Source organism: Saimiri boliviensis, chromosome 19 (assembly GCF_048565385.1).
Source record: "Saimiri boliviensis isolate mSaiBol1 chromosome 19, mSaiBol1.pri, whole genome shotgun sequence".
In the NCBI taxonomy this organism is placed as follows: Eukaryota; Metazoa; Chordata; class Mammalia; order Primates; family Cebidae; genus Saimiri; species Saimiri boliviensis.
In genome coordinates, this window is record NC_133467.1 from 35,574,973 (window position 1) to 35,593,013 (window position 18,041).

The 18,041-nt window shown below is 48.9% G+C and overlaps 2 protein-coding genes and 1 non-coding gene across 5 annotated transcripts; 1 reads left to right on the forward strand and 2 right to left on the reverse strand.

The window, feature by feature from the left end:
* Positions 1 to 8,028: 8,028 nt before the first annotated feature.
* On the reverse strand, positions 8,029 to 8,090 carry LOC120360239 (U7 small nuclear RNA). The gene has a single exon (XR_005576812.1). It is a non-coding gene; the product is annotated as a U7 small nuclear RNA (small nuclear RNA).
* Positions 8,091 to 12,998: 4,908 nt separating this feature from the next.
* On the forward strand, positions 12,999 to 13,684 carry DPM3 (dolichyl-phosphate mannosyltransferase subunit 3, regulatory). The gene is made up of 2 exons (XM_003937784.3): positions 12,999 to 13,083; positions 13,330 to 13,684. The coding sequence occupies exon 2, from the start codon at positions 13,335 to 13,337 to the stop codon at positions 13,611 to 13,613; it is 279 nt and encodes a 92-aa protein (XP_003937833.1). The 5' UTR covers positions 12,999 to 13,083; positions 13,330 to 13,334; the 3' UTR covers positions 13,614 to 13,684.
* Positions 13,685 to 14,392: 708 nt separating this feature from the next.
* Positions 14,393 to 17,998, reverse strand: SLC50A1 (solute carrier family 50 member 1). Of its 3 annotated transcripts, none has more exons than XM_010348385.3 (6): positions 17,343 to 17,998; positions 16,577 to 16,654; positions 16,315 to 16,438; positions 15,563 to 15,724; positions 14,879 to 14,998; positions 14,393 to 14,797 (listed from the first exon to the last, which is right to left on the reverse strand). In XM_010348385.3, exons 2-6 carry the CDS (start codon positions 16,636 to 16,638, stop codon positions 14,696 to 14,698), a joined length of 570 nt encoding a protein of 189 aa, XP_010346687.1. In that variant the 5' UTR covers positions 16,639 to 16,654; positions 17,343 to 17,998; the 3' UTR covers positions 14,393 to 14,695. The 3 variants fall into 3 exon arrangements, with proteins under 3 accessions (XP_010346687.1, XP_010346688.1, XP_003937830.1); XM_010348386.3 differs by lacking the exon at positions 17,343 to 17,998 and adding an exon at positions 16,953 to 17,171 and having other exon boundaries at positions 16,557 to 16,654; XM_003937781.4 differs by lacking the exon at positions 17,343 to 17,998 and adding an exon at positions 16,953 to 17,169.
* Between the last annotated feature and the right edge of the window lie 43 nt (positions 17,999 to 18,041).

The following is an 18,041-nucleotide window of genomic DNA, read 5'->3' on the forward strand; positions in this document are numbered from 1 at the left end:
CCCCAGTAGCTGAGACTACAGGTGCACGCCACAACGCCCAGCTAATTTTTGTATTTTTTAGTAGAGATGGGGTTTCACCATGTTGGCTAGGATGGTCTCGATCTCTTGACCTCATGATCCACCCGCCTCAGCCTCCCAAAGTGCTGGGATTACAGGCTTGAGCCACCGCGCCCGGCTCATTGACTTCTAATCTGATCCTTAGTATTTATTTTCTTCTCCTAAATTTGGGTTCAGTTTGATCTTTCTCTTCAAGTTTTTTAATATGCATCAGTAAGTTATTTGGCTGTTTTTCCTCCTCCTCCTTCACCTCTTCCTTCTTCTTCCTCTTCTTTTTTTTGTGTGTTGAGACAGGGTCTTGCTCTGTCATCCAGGCTGGTATGCAGTGTCGAGAATCATGGTCAACAGCAGTCTCAACCTTCCAGGGTCAAGTGATCCTCCCATCTCAGCCTCCCAAGTAGATGAGACTACAGGTGCGCACCACTGTCTGGCTGATTTTTGCATCTTTGTAGAGGTGAAGTTCTGCCATGTTGCCCAGGCCGCTTTTCCTCTTTTTTTTTTTTTTTTTTTTTTTTTGAGACGGAGTTTCGCCCTTGTTACCCAGGCTGGAGTGCAATGGCGCGATCTCGGCTCACCGCAACCTCCGCCTCCTGGGATCAGGCAATTCTCCTGCCTCAGCCTCCTGAGTAGCTGGGATTACAGGCACGTGCCACCATGCCCAGCTAATTTTTTGTATTTTTAGTAGAGACGGGGTTTCACCATGTTGACCAGGATGGTCTCCATCTCTCGACTTCGTGATCCACCTGCCTCGGCCTCCCAAAGTGCTGGGATTACAAGCTTGAGCCACCGCGCCTGGCCTCCTCTTTTTTGATGTAGGCACTTTTATAGCTATAAACTTCCCACTTGGTACTGCTTTCATTGTATTCGACAGGTTTTTAGTATGTTATGTTTCCATTATCATTTGTTTCAAGAAATTTTTCAATTTCCTTCTTAATTTCTTCATTGACTTACTGGTCATTCAGGAGCATCTTGTTTCATTTCCATGTATTTGAAAAGTTTCCAAAATTCCTCTTGTTATTCATTGTTAGTTTTATTCCACTGTGGTCAGAGAAGATGTTTGATATTATTTCCATTTTTTTGAACTGAGTGTTTTAAGACTTGTTTTGTGAGTAACATATGGTCTATCCTTGAGAATGATTCATATGCTGAGAAGAATGTGTGTTCTGTAGCCACTGGATGAAATGTTCTGTAAATATCTATTAGATCTATCTGTTCTGTAGTGCAGATTAAGTCTGATGTTTCTTTGTTAATTTTCTCTCTGGGAGTTCTGTCCAACGATAAAAGTGGGGTGTTGAAGTCTCCAGCTGTTTATTATTATTTTTTTCAAGTCAAACTGTATCCAGCTTTATTTATTTTTTCTTTTTTTGTTTTTCTTTTTTAAATTTTGTTGTATCCAGCTTTATTAAAGATACTTTGCATAAACAATCATGGTATTTCAGGCAGGACATGAGCAGACAGTCATTAACAGTATACAACAACTTTCAAACTCCCTTCTTCAGTGGACTAACAAAAATCAGAAAGCTGCTAAAAAACCCAATGAAATCTTCATCTGATGCTCTGAACGGGGAAAGTTTAGAGCGAGGGTTGACATTTCACATTTAGCCAGTTGTTTAACAACTTTCACAAGCCAACCCTGACTTTCAGGAAGTGAAATGAAAATGGCAGAATTAGCCGGGCGTGGTGACTCACGCCTGTAATCCTAGCACTTTAGGAGGCTGAGATGGGTGGATCACCTGAGGTCAGGAGTTCAAGACCAGCCTGGCCATCATGGTGAAACCCCATCTTTAAAAAAAAAAAAAAGAAAGAAAAGAAAAAAAGAAAATGGCAGAATTTATCTGAAGATCGACAATCTAGAAACAGCACAACCACTGCTTTTTTTTTTTTTTTTTTCTGAGACAGAGTCTCACTCTGTCATGCCCAGGCTGGAGTGTAGTGGTGCAATCTCGGCTCACTGCAACCTATGCCTCCCAGGTTCAAACGATTCTCTTTCCTCAGCCTCCCAAGTAGCTCGGATTACCGGCACCCACCACCATGCCCAGCTAATTTTTTATATTTTTAGTAGAGACGGGGTTTCACCATATTTGCCAGGCTGGTCTCAAACTCTTGACCTCAGGTGATCTGCCCACCTCGGGCCTCCCAGAGTGTTGGGATTACAGGCTTGAGGCACTGCGCCCGGTACCACTTCTCTTTTGACAGGTGCCATCTCAGTGGCATCACTGGAAAGTCCAGATTCCTGACACACTGGCAACGAATGACTGGGGGTCAGGTCCCAACAGGTGTCTGGGCTTAAGGGAGTTAAGTCTACACTGAAAGGTGGAAAAGGAAAAGAGAACATAAATTTGTTTTTCCATGCCACAAGTCTTTTGTGCCAAGGTGGCCATGTGTGTCAAAGTCAGAGAACCCATTCTCCTGGAAGCCAAGAGGAAGTCTCTCAAAACTAGAAGGGAAAGGTGTTTTCCCCATATCAATCCGGCTTCAGAGACATTCTTTTCCCAAAAACAACAATGAAGTGTTCTGTGTGCTAACAACATAGCTTAAAAAAAAAAAAAAAAAAAAAAAAAAAAAAAAGTAGGCCGGGCGCAGTGGCTCAAGCCTGTAATCCCAGCACTTTGGGAGGCCGAGGCGGGTGGATCACGAGGTCAAGAGATCGAGACCATCCTGGTCAACATGGTGAAACCCCGTCTCTACTAAAAATACAAAACATTAGCTGGGCATGGTGGCGCGTGCCTGTAATCCCAGCTACTCAGGAGGCTGAGGCAGGAGAATTGCCTGAGCCCAGGAGGCGGAGGTTGCGGTGAGCCGAGATCGTGCCATTGCACTCCAGCCTGGGTAACGAGAGCGAAACTCCGTCTCAAAAAAAAAAAAACACACCATAATATTGCAAAGTGTACATTCGCCAGAAATACACAGTTATGAAAAATGCACACACTTTACTTGGCATCTCCAGCACCTTTCGCTTTCTGTGCCTGCTCTGTTTTGGCCTCTCCACTTTCTGCAGGGTTTTTCCCTCCCTGCCAGCTGCAGCTGCAGCTTCTCCTTTCTGCCTTTGGTACCTTCTCTCCCTTCTTGCAGGGGACTTTTTAGGCTTGGGTTCTGGCTTTGGAGGAGCAGGTTTAGCAGATGACCTCGCGGATCTTCTCTGTGGTTCGTCCTTTGCCTTGGCTTTACCTCCTTTAGCCTTTCCCTTGGGGCTTGATGGCAGCGACAGCGGCGGGGACTTAGGTGCTGGGTGCGGGATGCAGCGGCACGCAGGCTGTGGTTGGTATGGGGATCGTTTGCACCTCTTCTATTCTTTAGCTCTGATAATATTTACTTTATGGCTGGGTGTGGTGGCTCATGCCTGTGATCCCAGCACTTTGGGAGGCTGAGGCAGGTGGATCCTCTGAGGTCAGGAGTTCGAGACCAGCCTGACCAACATGGAGAAACTCCATCTCTACTAAAAATATAAAAAATTAGCCAGGAGTGGTGGCACATGCCTATAACCCCGGCTACTCAGGAGGCTGAGGCAGGAGAATCGCTTGAACCCAGGCGGAGGTTGCGGTGAGCCAAGATTGTGCCATTGCACTGCAGCCTGGGCAACAAGAGTGAAACTCCATCTCAAAAAAATAAATATATGCTTTATATATCTGGATACTCCCATGTTGGGTGTATATATATTTACAATTATTATAGTTTCTTGCTGAATTGACCCCTTTATCATTATATAATGTCTTTGTCTCTTCTCACAGTTTTTATCTTGACATTTATTTTGTCTTGAAATTTTTAAGTATAGCTACTCATGCTCTGTTTTAGTTTCCGTTGGCATAGAATATCTTTTTCCATCCCTTTATTTTCAGTCTATGTGTATCTTTATAGGTGAAGTGCCCAACACAAATACTTTTATTTATTTATTTAGAGACAGAGGTTTGCTCTGTCACCCAGGCTGGAGTGCAGTGGTGCGATCTCAGCTCACTGCAGCCTCTACCTCCCAGGTTCAAGGGATTCTCCTGCCTCAGTCTCCTGAGTAGTTGGGATTACAGGTGTGTGCCACTGTGCCTGGCTAATTTTTGTAGTTTTAGTAGAGATGGGGTTTTGCCATATTGGTCAGGCTGGTCTTGAACTCCTGAACTCAAGCCATCTGCCCGCCTCGGCCTCCCACAGTGCTGGAGTTACAGGCACAAGCCACCTCCCACGGCCCACAGGTACTTTTTTTTTTGTTTTTTGTTTTTTCTTACCACAGATACTTTTAAGAGGTCTTTAATCACTTGACCCTGGCCAACTTTTCCAACCTCAGCCCTGCCACTCCCCCCACGAAACATTCTTTGTCTCAGACACAGCCGGTAAAGATTGCTCACCACGAACCTCAGGCCTCTCATTCAAGCTGTTCTCTCGGCCTTACATGCCCCCTCCCTCACCTACACAACTCTTGCCCATCTTTCCAGTGTCTCCTCAGGCTTCCGGGCCTCTATGAAGTCTTTCTTCCAGATAGTCCCTTCCTCCTCTGTGGTCTGTTTAACTTTGCATATCCTTTTATCTTCAGTACAGAGGCTTTTAGATTTGGAATTTTTCTCCCAAATTGCTTGACTGGGCTCAAGCAATCCTCCTGCCTCAGGCTCTGGAGTAGCTAGTACTACAGGCATGCTCTACCACGCCCAGCTAAAATTTTAATTTTTTTTTTTTTTATAGAGATCAGGTCTCACTATGTTGCCCAGTCTGCTCTCAAACTCCCGGCCTCACGTGATCCTCCTGCCTTGGCCTCCCAAAATGCTGGGATTACAGGTATGAGCCACCATGTTCAGCAAAAGCCTCAATAACAAAAAATTATTTATTTTATTTCTTTACCATGACACAGCCTCAGGAGGTCCTGATGACATGTTCCCCCAAAGCCCCGATTTTTAACTCCCAAGCTGCACTGCCTCTCATACCCTGCTGTAATCACATGCACTTCGTCCCGAGGTGGTAGTGGAAGGGTGAGGATCTGCAAAAAGATTGACGAGAAAGGAGTTGGACCCTAAGAATCGGCTATATTTTGTTCAGCCCAATCCAAAGCCAAACACCCCATGTCTGGAAGACTGAGTCTCTGGAGTAGTTGTATTTCCTGGGACCAGAAAAGCTAGGACAGTTTTTCTGGAGATCATCTAATGCCAAACTGTTCTCTCTCTTGCTCCCTCATCTTACATTTATAGAAGCCTGGCTACATTTCCCACACTGTGCTTGATCTTGGGGATACAATGGTCCTGGGGGCAGGATGAGCAGAGAAACAAAACCCGTGCAGCTCGACATGGTTATCGCCATCTATAAAAGAGTCAGTGAGAGTGCGGAGGAGGGAGATGGGGGCCTACCCTGCCGGACAGAATCACGGCCCCAGAAGGCTGCCTGGGGGATGTGGTGCTTGAGCTGAGCATTAGAGAAACATGCACTACATTGGCTTGCAGCATATTCAAGTTTCACTTTTTACATTAAAATTGTTTTAACACTCTGGGTCTTCGTTTTGGTATAAGATGTGAGGTTCAAATCTACCTTAGTTTTTTTTTTTCAAATGGTGAGCTAGTTGCAAATGCTTTTCAAACAATCCCTCTTTCCTCACTCACTCGAGATGGTGCCTCTATCATTTGCCACGTGGGTATGCATGTCTGATCTGTTTTCTCTTTTTATTCTGTTCCATCAGTCTAGGGAAGGAGGTGCTAGACTGCAGTGGTAAAATATGCAGGCTCTTGAGGAAGATCAGCTGGGTTGTGCCTCCGTGTCCTCATTTGTGAATTGGAGATAGCACCATTTCTTTCCCTTCCTTTCCCTTCCCCTTCCCCTTCCCTTTCCCCTCCTCCTCCTCCCCCTCCCCTCCCTCCCCCTCCTTCCCCTCCCCCTCTTTCCTCTCCCTTCCTCTCCCTTCCCCTCCCATCCCCTCCCATCCCCTCCCATCCCCTCCCTTCCCCTTCTTCCCCATCGTTCCCTTCTTCCCTCTCCCTTTTCTTTTTTTCTTTTTTTTTTTTTTTTTGTCTCACTCTGTCGCCCAGGCTGGAGTGCAATGGTATGATCTCGGCTCACTGCAACCTCCACCTCCTGGGTTCAAGCAATTCTCCTGCCTCAGCCTCCCGCGTAGCTGAAATTACAGGCATCTGCCACCATGTCTGGCTAATTTTGTATTTTCAGTAGAGGAGGGGTTTTGCCATGTTGGCCAGGCTGGTCTCCAACTCCTGACCTCAAGTGATCCACCCGCCTTGGCCTCCCAAAGTGCCGGGATTAAAGGCGGGAGCCACCGTGCTGGGGCCAGTAGTACTTATTTTGTATGGTTGCTGTGAAGATTGACTGAGATAATGCACATAAAGCACTCATCACAGTGCCTGACACATAGAAATCATAGTGACATACAGCTGACACATGGTGAACATCAGCTGTTGTGATGAACCCTACCTGCCCATCCCTGTAGCAGCAACACAGTAGAATGAATGTGCTAAGAATATAGTTTTGGGTCCAGTGGAACAGCTCTGCTATTTATTATCTGCACAACCTTGAACTAGTTACTTACCTTTTGCCCTCTCTGATCTTGATTTCCTCATTCATGCATGGGAATGGGAAAGTACCTACTGTGGCCAGGTGCTGCGGCTCGCGCCTGTAATCCCAGCATTTCGGGAGGCTGAGGTGGACGGATTGCCTGAGGTCAGGAGTTTGAGACCGACCTGGCCAGCATGGTGAACCACTGTCTCTACTGAAAATACAAAAATTAGCTGGGCATGGTGATGGGCACCTGTCTACTTGGGAAGCTGAGGCAGGAGCATCACTTGGACCTGGGTGGTGGAGGTTGCAGTGGGCTGAGATAGCGCCACTGCACTCCAGCCTGGGCAACAGAACGAGACTCCATCTCAGAAAAAACCAAAAACCAAAAAACAAAATACCTATCGCAGTGTGTTCTGAAAATTAAACATGATGGTGTGTCACAGGGTAGGACACGTAATAGCTCCTCAATAAATGTTTATTCTTCTGCTGCTGCTGATTATCAAAGCTTTATAATTTATAGGCCAGGCACAGTGGTTCATGCCTCTGGGAGGCTGGGAGTGGGTGGATCACCTGAGGTCAGGCGTTCAAGACTAGCCTGGCCAATGTAGTGAAAACCCGCCTATACTACAAATATGAAAATTAGCTGGGTGGGGTTGCTGGTGCCTGTAATCCCAGGTACTCAGGAGGCTGAGGCAGGAGAATCACTTGAGCCTGGGAGGCGGAGGTTGCAGTGAGCCAAGATTGCACCACTGCACTCCAGCCTGGGTGACAAAGCAAGGCTCTGTCTCAAAAACAAAACAAAACAAAACAAAAAAACGAAAACAAACAAACAAAAACCTTTATAATTTATTATTTATCCTTATATGTGCTGGTCCAAGCCCCTCCTCATTATCTTACACCCAAAAAGGTCCTGGGGAGTGGTAGTCTTTCATGGGCAAGTCTACTGTGTGTAAATAAAATAGACTTTCTGCATCTGGATCTGCAGTGATGGTGTCCAGCCCCTGCAGTGTGCCAATATTTGAAAGTCACTGTGACCATTGAGGCTTTGACTGAGCAACCCGAAAGATTTGGGTTGGAAATGGGGATGGGGGTAGGGCTTTGAAGTTCGTATAGCAAGTTTTAAAAAATGTTTTTGGCCAGGGCGGTGGCTCACTCCTGTAATCCCAGTCCTTTGGGTGGCTGAGGCGGGTGAATCACGAGGTCAGGAGTTTGAGACCAGCCTGGCCAACATGGTGAAACCCCGTCTCCACTAAAAATACAAAAATTAGCTGGGCATGGTGGCAGGTGCCTGTAATTCCCAGGTACTCAGGAGGCTGAGGCAGGAGAGTCACTTGAACCCGGGAGGCAGAGGTTGCAGTGAGCCGAGACTAGCCTGGGTGACAAGAGTGAAACTCTAGCTCAAAAAAACCAGTTTTTATTTGCTTTAATTTTTACTTTAATAAAGGAATTTGTATGGTTTTAAAAACCAACTAGTTCAACAAAGCTTTGATGGGCAGTGGGGGCATTTTCAGGTGAAAACTGGAAAACCCCCTAGACAAATTCTGGAAGCTGTAACTTCGGTGGGCTCGGTGGCTCATGACTGTGATAGCAGCACTTTGTGGGGGCTGAGGTGGATCGCTTGAGCCCAGGATTTCAAGGCCAGCCTGAGCAATATAGGGAGACCCTGTGGACCCTCAGTATAGCATCTACACACACACACACACACACACACACACACACACACAAGCTGGGCGTTGTAGCCCACTTCTGTTGTCCCGGCTACTCTTGAGTCTGAGGCAGGAAGATGGCTTGAGTCCAGGAGGTTGAGGCTTCAGTAAGCCATGATTGTGCCACTGTACTCCAGCCTGGGCAACAGAGCAAGACCTTGTCTCAAAAATAAGAAGAAGAAAAAAAAGAACAAGGCTTTTAATGAAAAATAATGATCCCCTGCTTCTCTTTCGTAACCCTTAAGTATACAACTTGCATATACAACCAGGCTCAAGTTTCTCAGCTAATTCTTATGATACTTACCTCTACATTTCTTCAAGCAACCCTCCCACCTTGGCCTCCCAAAGTTCTGAGATCACAGCTCCACTGTACCCAGCTCCAATTTTTAGTTAAATCAATACTTAGTGTTTACATTATTACGGCTGTGAAAATTTTCTTCACAGCTGAGCCATTTGTGTTTGTAGTAAGACTGTGAATCTGTAAAAACTGCTTTTGTTAATTAACATCAAGGACATAAGGCTGAGAAACCTCATTTTCTAAAATCATCGTCACAAACTTTGCTATTTGAAATCAGTCAGTGAGAATGGAATATCATGCTTTGCCAGAAGCTCTGAGCCACGTGGATTACTTCAACAGAAAAGTAGCCTCCATTTCTAACCCGAATGCAAAGCTTCAGACAATGAGGTCTTTTGGTTTTGTTTTTTGTAGAGATGGGGTTTCACCATGTTGGCCAGGCTGGTCTTGAACTCCTGATCTCAGGTGATCCACCTGCCTCAGCCTTCCAAAGTGCTGGGATTACAGGCATGAGCCACCATGCCCGGCCCTTGTTTTGTTTTAAATAGAGACAGGGTCTCACTATGTTGCCCCAGGATGGTCTCCAATTCCTGGGTTGAAGCCATTCCTCCCACATTGGCCTCCCAAAGTGTTGGGATTACAGGCATAAGCCACTGTTCCCAGCCTAGATAGTGAGGTTTTGGACACTACGTTCTACATTTATTTTAACTTTGTAATTTCCAAGTGGACCCTCAGCTCAGACTTCTTCTTGATCCCTTCACTTAAAGTTATGCTTACTTTGAACCTATCAAAACACTGCTTCATTTAAATTTTAACTAGCCTATAGTATCAGCTACTTGAGAGGCTGAGGCAGGAGGATCACTTGAGCCCAGGAGTTTGAGTCCAGCCTGGGCTACATAGTGAGACTTCATCTGCAAATAAGTAAGTAAATACATTTTAAAATATAAATATTAAAGTCAAGCCTTTCCCATATCCTGTTGTATTAGTTTATGTTCACGTTGCTGATAAGGACATACCCAAAACTGGGAACAAAAAGAGGTTTAATTGGACTTACAGTTCCACCTGGGTGGGGGAGGCCTCAGAATCATGGTGGGAGGCAAAAGGCACTTCTTTTTTTTTTTTTTTTTCTTTTTTGAGACGGAGTTTCGCTCTTGTTACCCAGGCTGGAGTGCAATGGCGCGATCTCGGCTCACCGCAACCTCCGCCTCCTGGGTTCAGGCAATTCTCCTGCCTCAGCCTCCTGAGTAGCTGGGATTACAGGCACGCGCCACCACGCCCAGCTAGTTTTTTGTATTTTTGTAGAGACGGGGTTTCACCATGTTGACCAGGATGGTCTCGATCTCTTGACCTTGTGATCCACCTGCCTCGGCCTCCCAAAGTGCTGGGATTACAGGCTTGAGCCACCGTGCCCGGTCAAAAGGCACTTCTTACATGGCGGTGGTGAGAGAAAAATAGAAAAATGAGAAGCAAAAGCAGAAACCCCTGATAAACCCATCAGATCTTGTGAGACTTACTCACTAGTACGAGAAAAGCACAGGAAAGACTGGCGCCCATGATTCAATTACCTCCTTCTGGGTCCCTCCCACCACATGTGGGAATTCTGGGAGATACTCAAGTTGAGATTTGGGTGGGGACACAACCAAACCATATCATTCCACCCCTGGCCCCCTCCAAATCTCATATCCTTTTATTTCAACACCAATCATGCCTCCTCAACAGTCCCTAAAAGTCTTAACTAATTTTGCATTAACCCAAAAATCCACAGTACAAAGTCTCATCTGAGACAAGGCAAGTCCCTTCTGCCTATGAGTCTGTAAAATAAAAAAACGAGCTAGTTACTTCCTAGATATAATGGGGGTACAGGTGTTGGGTAAATACAGCCATTCCAAATGGGAGAAATTGGTCCAAACAAAGGGGTTACAGGGCCCATGGAAGTCCAAAATCCAGCGGGGCAGTCAAATTTTAAAGCTCCAAAATGCTGTCCTTTGACTCCAGGTCTCACATCCAGGTCATGCTGATGCAAGAGCTGGGTTCCCATAGTGTTGGACAGCTCTGCCCCTGTGGCTTTGCAGGGTACAGCCTCCCTCCTGGCTGCTTTCACGGGCTGGCATCGAGTGTCTGTGGCTTTTCTAGGTGCACAGTGCAAATTGTCAGGGGATCTACCATTCTGGGGTCTGGAGGACGGTAGCTCTCTTCTCACAGCTCCAGTAGGCAGTACCCCAGTAGGGACTATGTTTAGGGGTTTTGACCCCACATTTCCTTTCTGCACTGCCCTAGCAGAGGCTTTCCATGAGGGGCCTGCCCCTGCAGCAAACTTTTGCCTGGGCGTCCAGGCGTTTCCATACGTCTTCTGAAATGCAGGTGGAGGTTTCTAAACCTCAGGTTCTTGACTTCTGTGTACCCACAGGCTCATACCACATGGAAACTGCCAAGATCTGGGGCTTCCACCTTCTGAAGCCACAGCCTGAGCTGTATGTTGGCCCCTTTCAGCCACAGCTGGAGTGTCTGGGACACACGGCACCAAGTCTCTAGGCTGCACACAGCATGGGGACTCTGGGCCAGGCCCATGAAACCACTTTTTTTCTCCTGGGCCTCTGGGACTATGATGGGAGGGGCTGCCATGAGTCTCTGACCTGTCTTGGAGACATTTTCTCCATGGTCTTGGGGATTAGCATTAGGCTCCTTACTACTTATGCAAATTTCTGCAGCTGTGTTGAATTTTTCCCCAGAAAATGGGTTTTTTCTTTTCTTTTTTCTTTTTTTTTTTGAGACGGAGTTTCGCTCTTGTTACCCAGGCTGGAGTGCAATGGTGCGGTGCGATCTCGGCTCACTGCAACCTCCGCCTCCTGGGTTCAGGCAATTCTCCTGCCTCAGCCTCCTGAGTAGCTGGGATTACAGGCACGCGCCACCATGCCCAGCTAATTTCTTGTATTTTTAGTAGAGACGGGGTTTCACCATCTTGACCGGGATGGTCTCAATCTCTTGACCTCGTGATCCACCCGCCTCGGCCTCCCAAAGTGCTGGAATTACAGGCTTGAGCCACCGCGCCTGGCCCGGGTTTTTCTTTTCTATTGCATAGTCAGGCTGCGAATTTTCCAAACTTTTATGCTCTGCTTCCCTTATAAAATGAATGCCTTTAACAGAACCCAAGACACCTCTTGAATGCTTTGCTGCTTAGAAATTTCTTCAGCCAGATACCCTAATACCTAATTCTTCTGGTTCTTTCTTTCCCTTTCTTTTTTTTTTTTTGAGACAGAGTTTCGCTCTTGTTACCCAGGCTGGAGTGCAATGGTGCGATCTTGGCTCACTGCAACCTCCGCCTCCTGGGCTCAGGCAATTCTCCTGCCTCAGCCTCCTGAGTAGCTGGGATTACAGACACGCGCCACCATGCCCAGCTAATTTTTTGTATTTTTAGTAGAGACGGGGTTTCACTATGTTGACCAGGATGGTCTTGATCTCTTGACCTTGTGATCCACCTGCCTCGGCCTCCCAAAGTGCTGGGATTACAGGCTTGAGCCACCGCGCCCGGTGCTTCCCTTTCTTTCTTTTTCTTTCTTCTTTCTTTCTCTCTCTCTCTCTTTCTTTCTTTCTCTCTCTTTCTCCTTTCTTCCTTCTTTCCTTTTCTCACAGCCTCCTGGAGCCCTTCTTCCTCTGGCTCCAAGTTATATTGGTGGTTGTCCTTGTAAAAATATGACTACCTCTGTTCTAACAATAATTTCAAGCCTTCATGGTTAGTTGTCAATGCAACTGCTTCCCTGACTCCTGCTTTCCCCCTCCACCCAAGGAGGGGTTGAATCTCTTGACATTTCTATATCTCTACAGTCCTTCATGGTAATCGAGAAATGTTCTGGCTGGGTGCAGTGACTCACGCCTGTAATCCCAACACTTTGGGAGGCTGAGGTGGGCAGATCACTTGAGGTCAGGAGTTCGAGACCATCCTGGCCAACATAGTGAAATCCTCGTCTCCACTAAAAATACAAAAATTAGCTGGGTGTGGTGGCGCGTGCCTGTTATCCCAGCTACCGAGGTTGCAGTGAGCTGAGATCGTGCCACTGCACTCCAGCCTGGGCAACAGAGTGAGACTCCATCTCAAAAAAAAAAAAAAAAAAAAAAAAAAAAAAAAAAAAAAAGTTCTGTCTAGCCTAGGCACTATAGAGAGACCCTGTCAAGAACGGAAAGGAAAAAAAAGAGAAAGAATGTTCGAATGAATGAACAGGTGAATGAAGATTTCAGTGCTGGAGAACTGAGTTTAAGGGGAACTGTATTATATTCCCATGGTGTTGCAACATTTAAGGATGTCCTCAAGCCCCACGCCAGCTTACAGCGTAGCCCTAGGTTGGGAAGCAGCGCCGAGGGCTCGCCCAGCTCGACGTTTGCGGAGCACAGCCTGCTGGACCCCGCCTAGACTGAGGCGGTGGCCACGAGTACGCCGGGCGCTGCCATGTGAACTACAACTCCCAGAAAGCTGCGCGGAAGCAGAACGTGAGCCAGGGAGGACTTCCGGACGCAGACATCCGGGCCGGCGGGGAAGCGGAGACGCTGGGCCAAGAGGTAAGTGTGGATTTCAGACTGAATGGAGAGAGCGAGAGCTGGGGAATGGGTCTCAAATGTAGAGGGGTTAGCAAGATGGAAGGAACCCTTCCACCTTTTGCGGACACTCAAGTTCGAACCGCTGGGATCGGATTCCCCTCTGGCTAGGGCTGGTTTAAATGCTCCCTCTGGTGGGCGGGCGTCGGCTGAATTTGGTCCGCTTTTCCTTTCTGCTCCTCAGGGGAGCTTTGCTTTCTTTTCTCGCAGTGATCATGACGAAATTAGCGCAGTGGCTTTGGGGACTGGCGATCCTGGGCTCCACCTGGGCGGCCCTGACCACGGGAGCCTTGGGCCTGGAGCTGCCCTTGTCCTGCCAGGAAGTCTTGTGGCCACTGCCAGCCTACTTGCTGGTGTCCGCCGGCTGCTATGCCCTGGGCACTGTAGGCTATCGTGTGGCCACTTTTCATGACTGCGAGGATGCTGCACGCGAGCTGCAGAGCCAGATACAGGAGGCCCGAGCCGACTTAGCCCGCATGGGGCTGCGCTTCTGACAGCCTAACCCCATTCCTGCCCGGACAGCCCTTCCTCCCATTCCCCATTAAAGAGCCAGTTTATTTTCTAACTTCGTTTAGTCTGATTATGGAAAATGGGTATTGGGGATTCTGTGTACTAACGTTAGGTCGAGAAGTGAATGTGAAAGAACCACCTTCCTGAGGCCATCTCAGCCTTTATCTTTGCATCTTGCTGGTGTTCCCATTTTTGCTCCCAAGGAGGTAAAGACCCCTTCTCAAGATCTCTCAGGATGGAAATTACATTTCACTGTCCTGGTCCTTTGAACCCTGTAGGAAGTACTTCTGCTTTATTTTATTTTATTTATTTATTTTTGAGACAGGATCTCACTCTTGCCCAGGCTGGAGTGCAGTGGTGCAATCAACTGCAGCCTCACCTTCCCGGGCTCAAACCAACCTCTACCTCAGCCTCCAGAGTACCTGGGACTACAGGCATGTGCCACCAGGCTAATGTTTAATTTTTTGTAGAGACAGGGTCTCACTGTGTTGCTCAGGCTCTTCCTGAACTCCTGGGTTCAAGTGATCCTCCCACCCAGGCCTCCTCAAGTGCTGTGATTACAGATATAAGCCACCTTATCCAGCCAGAAGTACTTTCTTGAAGGTTGCCATTCTTTATAACATCCGACTTTTGTTCTTTCTAAGGCCTTCCTGGGTCCTTCCAACTTTTTGGTTCTTTGAGATACCTTTTCAGGGCCCACCCTACCAACCTGAGAATAACTGGATCCACCCGTCACCAAACCAGGCAGGTTTAGAATCATGAGTAGAGAATGAACCATCATGGGCAGGGGTGGGGAACACTTTATTTTAAGGCATATTCTAAACATATCACCCCAACCTCCAAAATTAAAAAAAATAATCTCTCTAAAAAATAAAAGTGATTTCATCTCCTAGGCCCCAACCAATCACTTAAGTAAAGTTCTTTCTTTGGTCCCTTTATCCTCAAAGTCATCTCTTGTTCCCACAACCCATTGCACCTGGGAAGCTGGACAGCAGGCCCAGCTGAAACAAGAAGCTCTCTTTGGTTCAGGTTGGCACTAAGGTGCCCAGTGGTCAGGTGAGCAGCCTCAGGTTTGCAGGAGCCGATAGTTCCTGTCTTGCTCCTGAGGGTACTTCCAGAAAAGCCAGAAGCGGATAAAGCTGGTGACGATTCCTGGAAAGTTGGACACCTGAAATCACAAGAACTGCTATGAGGAGAGGAGCCAGTTTTCCACCTTGCATACCTGTCACCCCATCCCTGTTCTGCTTACCATGATGTAGGGATCTCTGAGCTGAAACCCATAGAGGCACCAGGAGGCAGAGGTGAGAAGGGTAGCAATGGTGAGTGGGTAGGAGAGACATTGGGTTGATTTAGTCTGAATGACCTTAGCCTGTGGGAAAGAATGAAAGACTCTCCTGGGCCAAGCACATAGTAGAGCTTTCACTTGCCTAAGAATTTTCTCTGGAAAAAGGTCAGATACCCTCCCTGATCTGTCACCACCTTCCTGCCTCCCACTCACCCACCTCTACTGCCTTGTCTCCCTCCGGGGTTTGGATCTCCCCTTCCTCTGGACTGTAAGGCAGAGTATTTGGCTATAAGAGCCTGACTTTTTTTTTTTTTTTTGAGACAGAGTTTCGCTCTTGTTACCCAGGCTGGAGTGCAATGGCGCGATCTCGGCTCACCGCAACCTCCGCCTCCTGGGTTCAGGCAATTCTCCTGCCTCAGCCTCCTGAGTAGCTGGGATTACAGGCACGCGCCACCATGCCCAGCTAATTTTTTTGTATTTTTAGTAGAGACGGGGTTTCACCATGCTGACCAGGATGGTCTCGATCTCGACCTCGTGATCCACCCACCTCGGCCTCCCAAAGTGCTGGGATTACAGGCTTGAGCCACCGCGCCCGGCCTCAAGAGCCTGACTCTTACCTCTTCCACCTCCTTGGACATCCCCACTCACCAAGTCAGCCAGTGGTGAGAGGTACATGCTGATGGTGAAGACACTGCAGAAGAGGCCCAGCTGCTGGAGCCGGCCCTCAGGGTCGGGTACCAGGAGCCAAAAGTAGCCATAACCCAGGAGAAGGACCCCTAGCAGGGTCGCAGTCTGAAGGAGCACAACACGCTGCAGGGGAGAGAGTAGCCTTACTTCCAGGTGTGCACTTGGACCTCCCTGCTAGAATTAATTCATCCTGCCTTTTCCCATGCTCCAATGGGGAAGCCAAACTGTTTAGGCCTCCAGCACTGCACTGTCACAGCATCTTTCCAACCAGCAACTTGATAGGAAAGTCTTCTACACCCACAACACCGGAGACTTCTAGGACAGGGAAAGATGTGTTTCTTTCTGTGTGCTTGGCACACACAGTAGGAGCTTAATAAATGCTTGTGTGATTGAGCAGGGAAGCAGAGCTAGTCATCTCATTCTCACCCACAGGCCCTGGCTCTGAAAAAAATATCAGAGACAAAAGCCCTTTCCCCCTAGCCCGCTGGCAGCATAACCATCTCAGGCTAGATACAGCTACCAGCCTTGCCTAAATGGGGGCAATGTGTGAATCTCAGAAGGCTGGCTTCATAGAGGAAGGAGACCTGCAAGGCTGGAGGGGCCTTCCTGGAAAGAGTGGCAGTGCCACCTGTTAGTCTTCTAGGAAGTAGTGTTTACTCTGCCAGCAAGGCAGAGCGTGCAGCAGAGAGGTGGGTCCAAGGTAGGGCCTCTACCTTCCGAGGGCAGTAATGCAGATACGCCAAGATATACAGGGTCTGAAGTGCAGCACCCACTGCGTTGACGCCGATCAGGATTCCGTCTCCCTTCAAGGTCCCATAACTCAGCCAGCCCAGGTTGCTGCAGGGTGGAGAGGGACATGGCTCAAAGGGGTCACTGTGAGAGGAGGACCCAAAGGGGCTCTTTCACTCATGCTCCTACCCCGCTCCCACCTCCCTCCGATAGCCTTTCCCACCGCCGCAGCCGTCGCTCCCTCACTTGACTTCCGTGGTGAGAAAGGGCAGGAACTGGACGTTGTCCACACTCCGGGTCATTCGCATGTGCCTGAGGTCTGAGCTGTAATGGGGCCCCGAAGAGAGGGGTGAAGCGTGGGAAGGGAGAAGCAAACTGTTTGGTGGGGATGCCCAATGCCTGTCATCCTTCCCGGACCACCGCAGACCCCGCCCTCCCAGCTATCCTGCCTTCTCCCTCAGGCCTAATGATCAGCCTCGCCCTTGTACCCTGGTCCCCTCGACCCGATCCCACTTTGATCCCGGGTTCCAGACGAGCCAGGTGCTGTGGCCACGTCTCTGCCCTCTCTCTCTCCTTTCCTGACTTCCTAGTCCTCCCCAGCCCAGTCCCGCCGCGCTCTCACAGGCCGGCGGAGAACATGCCGAGGGTGAAGACCACGCATGCTCCGTAAATGAACGAGTCGAGCAAGCCGCCCGCCTCCATCACGACCAGAGTCAGATCCCGCGCCAAGCGCCGGCCGCCAGCCTGCGGTGGCCGGGACCTACGGCGACCTAGACCTGCGGCGCCGGAGCCCCGCCCCGCGCACTCAGCTCCGCCCCCGCGCGCTCGGGCCGTCCCTCCGGAAACTGCGCTAAGCCCCGCCCCCTCCGCCACCGAACCGGAACTCGCGCCCTCCCCCTCGGAGCGCCTGCCCAGTACCCTGGTCCAGCCCTCTTCCAGGTCCCTGTTGGTCCCCTTCCTAGGGCTCCGCGGATGTGTCCCCGATGCCTGCCGCTCCTCACACTGTGCCTACCCTTTGGATCATCTAGACCGCAGTCTCAACGCTGGTGTTCCCACAGGCCTGTGCGGCTTCGGCGGTGGACCTCCAAACAAAAGCTTGCTAGATTCAACCAGACTTCAGCACGCTTTCCATCCAGAGCTCCACAGCACAACCCCAGTTGCCCAGGGTTTGGGAGGTTTTTTTCTGAAGTTTGCTGCCGAAGCCTTTTCTCAAAATAACAGACATTGCCGAGAATCACCAAGCCTTCCTCTTTTGCCCTTCCTCTCGGGCTACAAGGTCAGGTCAACTTTATATGACGTGACCAATCCACTGACGCCTCTCTCACTGACCCCCTCGGTCCAACCCACTTGCTGCTGGCAACTTTCCCTCCCAGCCTCCCACACGTCTCTGCTGGTGTGGCTGTGAGGCGGGGCCGCATGCCTCAGCTGGCGTTCCCAGTTTCCCTGACTCACCCGAACAGCATGAGTACCTGAACCGTGGTATGCCAAAGCCCTGCGGTGAGGGGGTGGGAGTGGGGTAGAGGTTGGACAGGAAGAACTTCCAGAGTGGAGTGCAGCTCAGAACCCGAGAGACTGCTGTCAGGAGCACTCTGGCCTTGGACAACCCTCAGAGGAGGAAACACCCCACTCTTTTAGCCTGGTGAGGGGCATGCATTCTTGGGAGAGAAAGAAATTCAAACCCAGTTGCTACTATTGTAGCACAGAGCCCAGT

What these genes read in the sequence shown, in the direction of transcription:
- DPM3 (XM_003937784.3), top strand. Translation starts at nt 13,335, where the DNA reads ATGACGAAATTAGCGCAGTGGCTTTGGGGACTGGCGATCCTGGGCTCC.
- SLC50A1 (XM_003937781.4), bottom strand. Translation starts at nt 17,032, where the DNA reads ATGGAGGCGGGCGGCTTGCTCGACTCGTTCATTTACGGAGCATGCGTG. An exon ending in GGCATGTTCTCCGCCGGCCT is followed by an intron (nt 16,655 to 16,952) that starts GTGAGAGCGCGG and finishes GCCCCATTACAG; the next exon opens with CTCAGACCTCAGGCACATGC. An exon ending in TCAGAGATCCCTACATCATG is followed by an intron (nt 14,798 to 14,878) that starts GTAAGCAGAACA and finishes TTGTGATTTCAG; the next exon opens with GTGTCCAACTTTCCAGGAAT.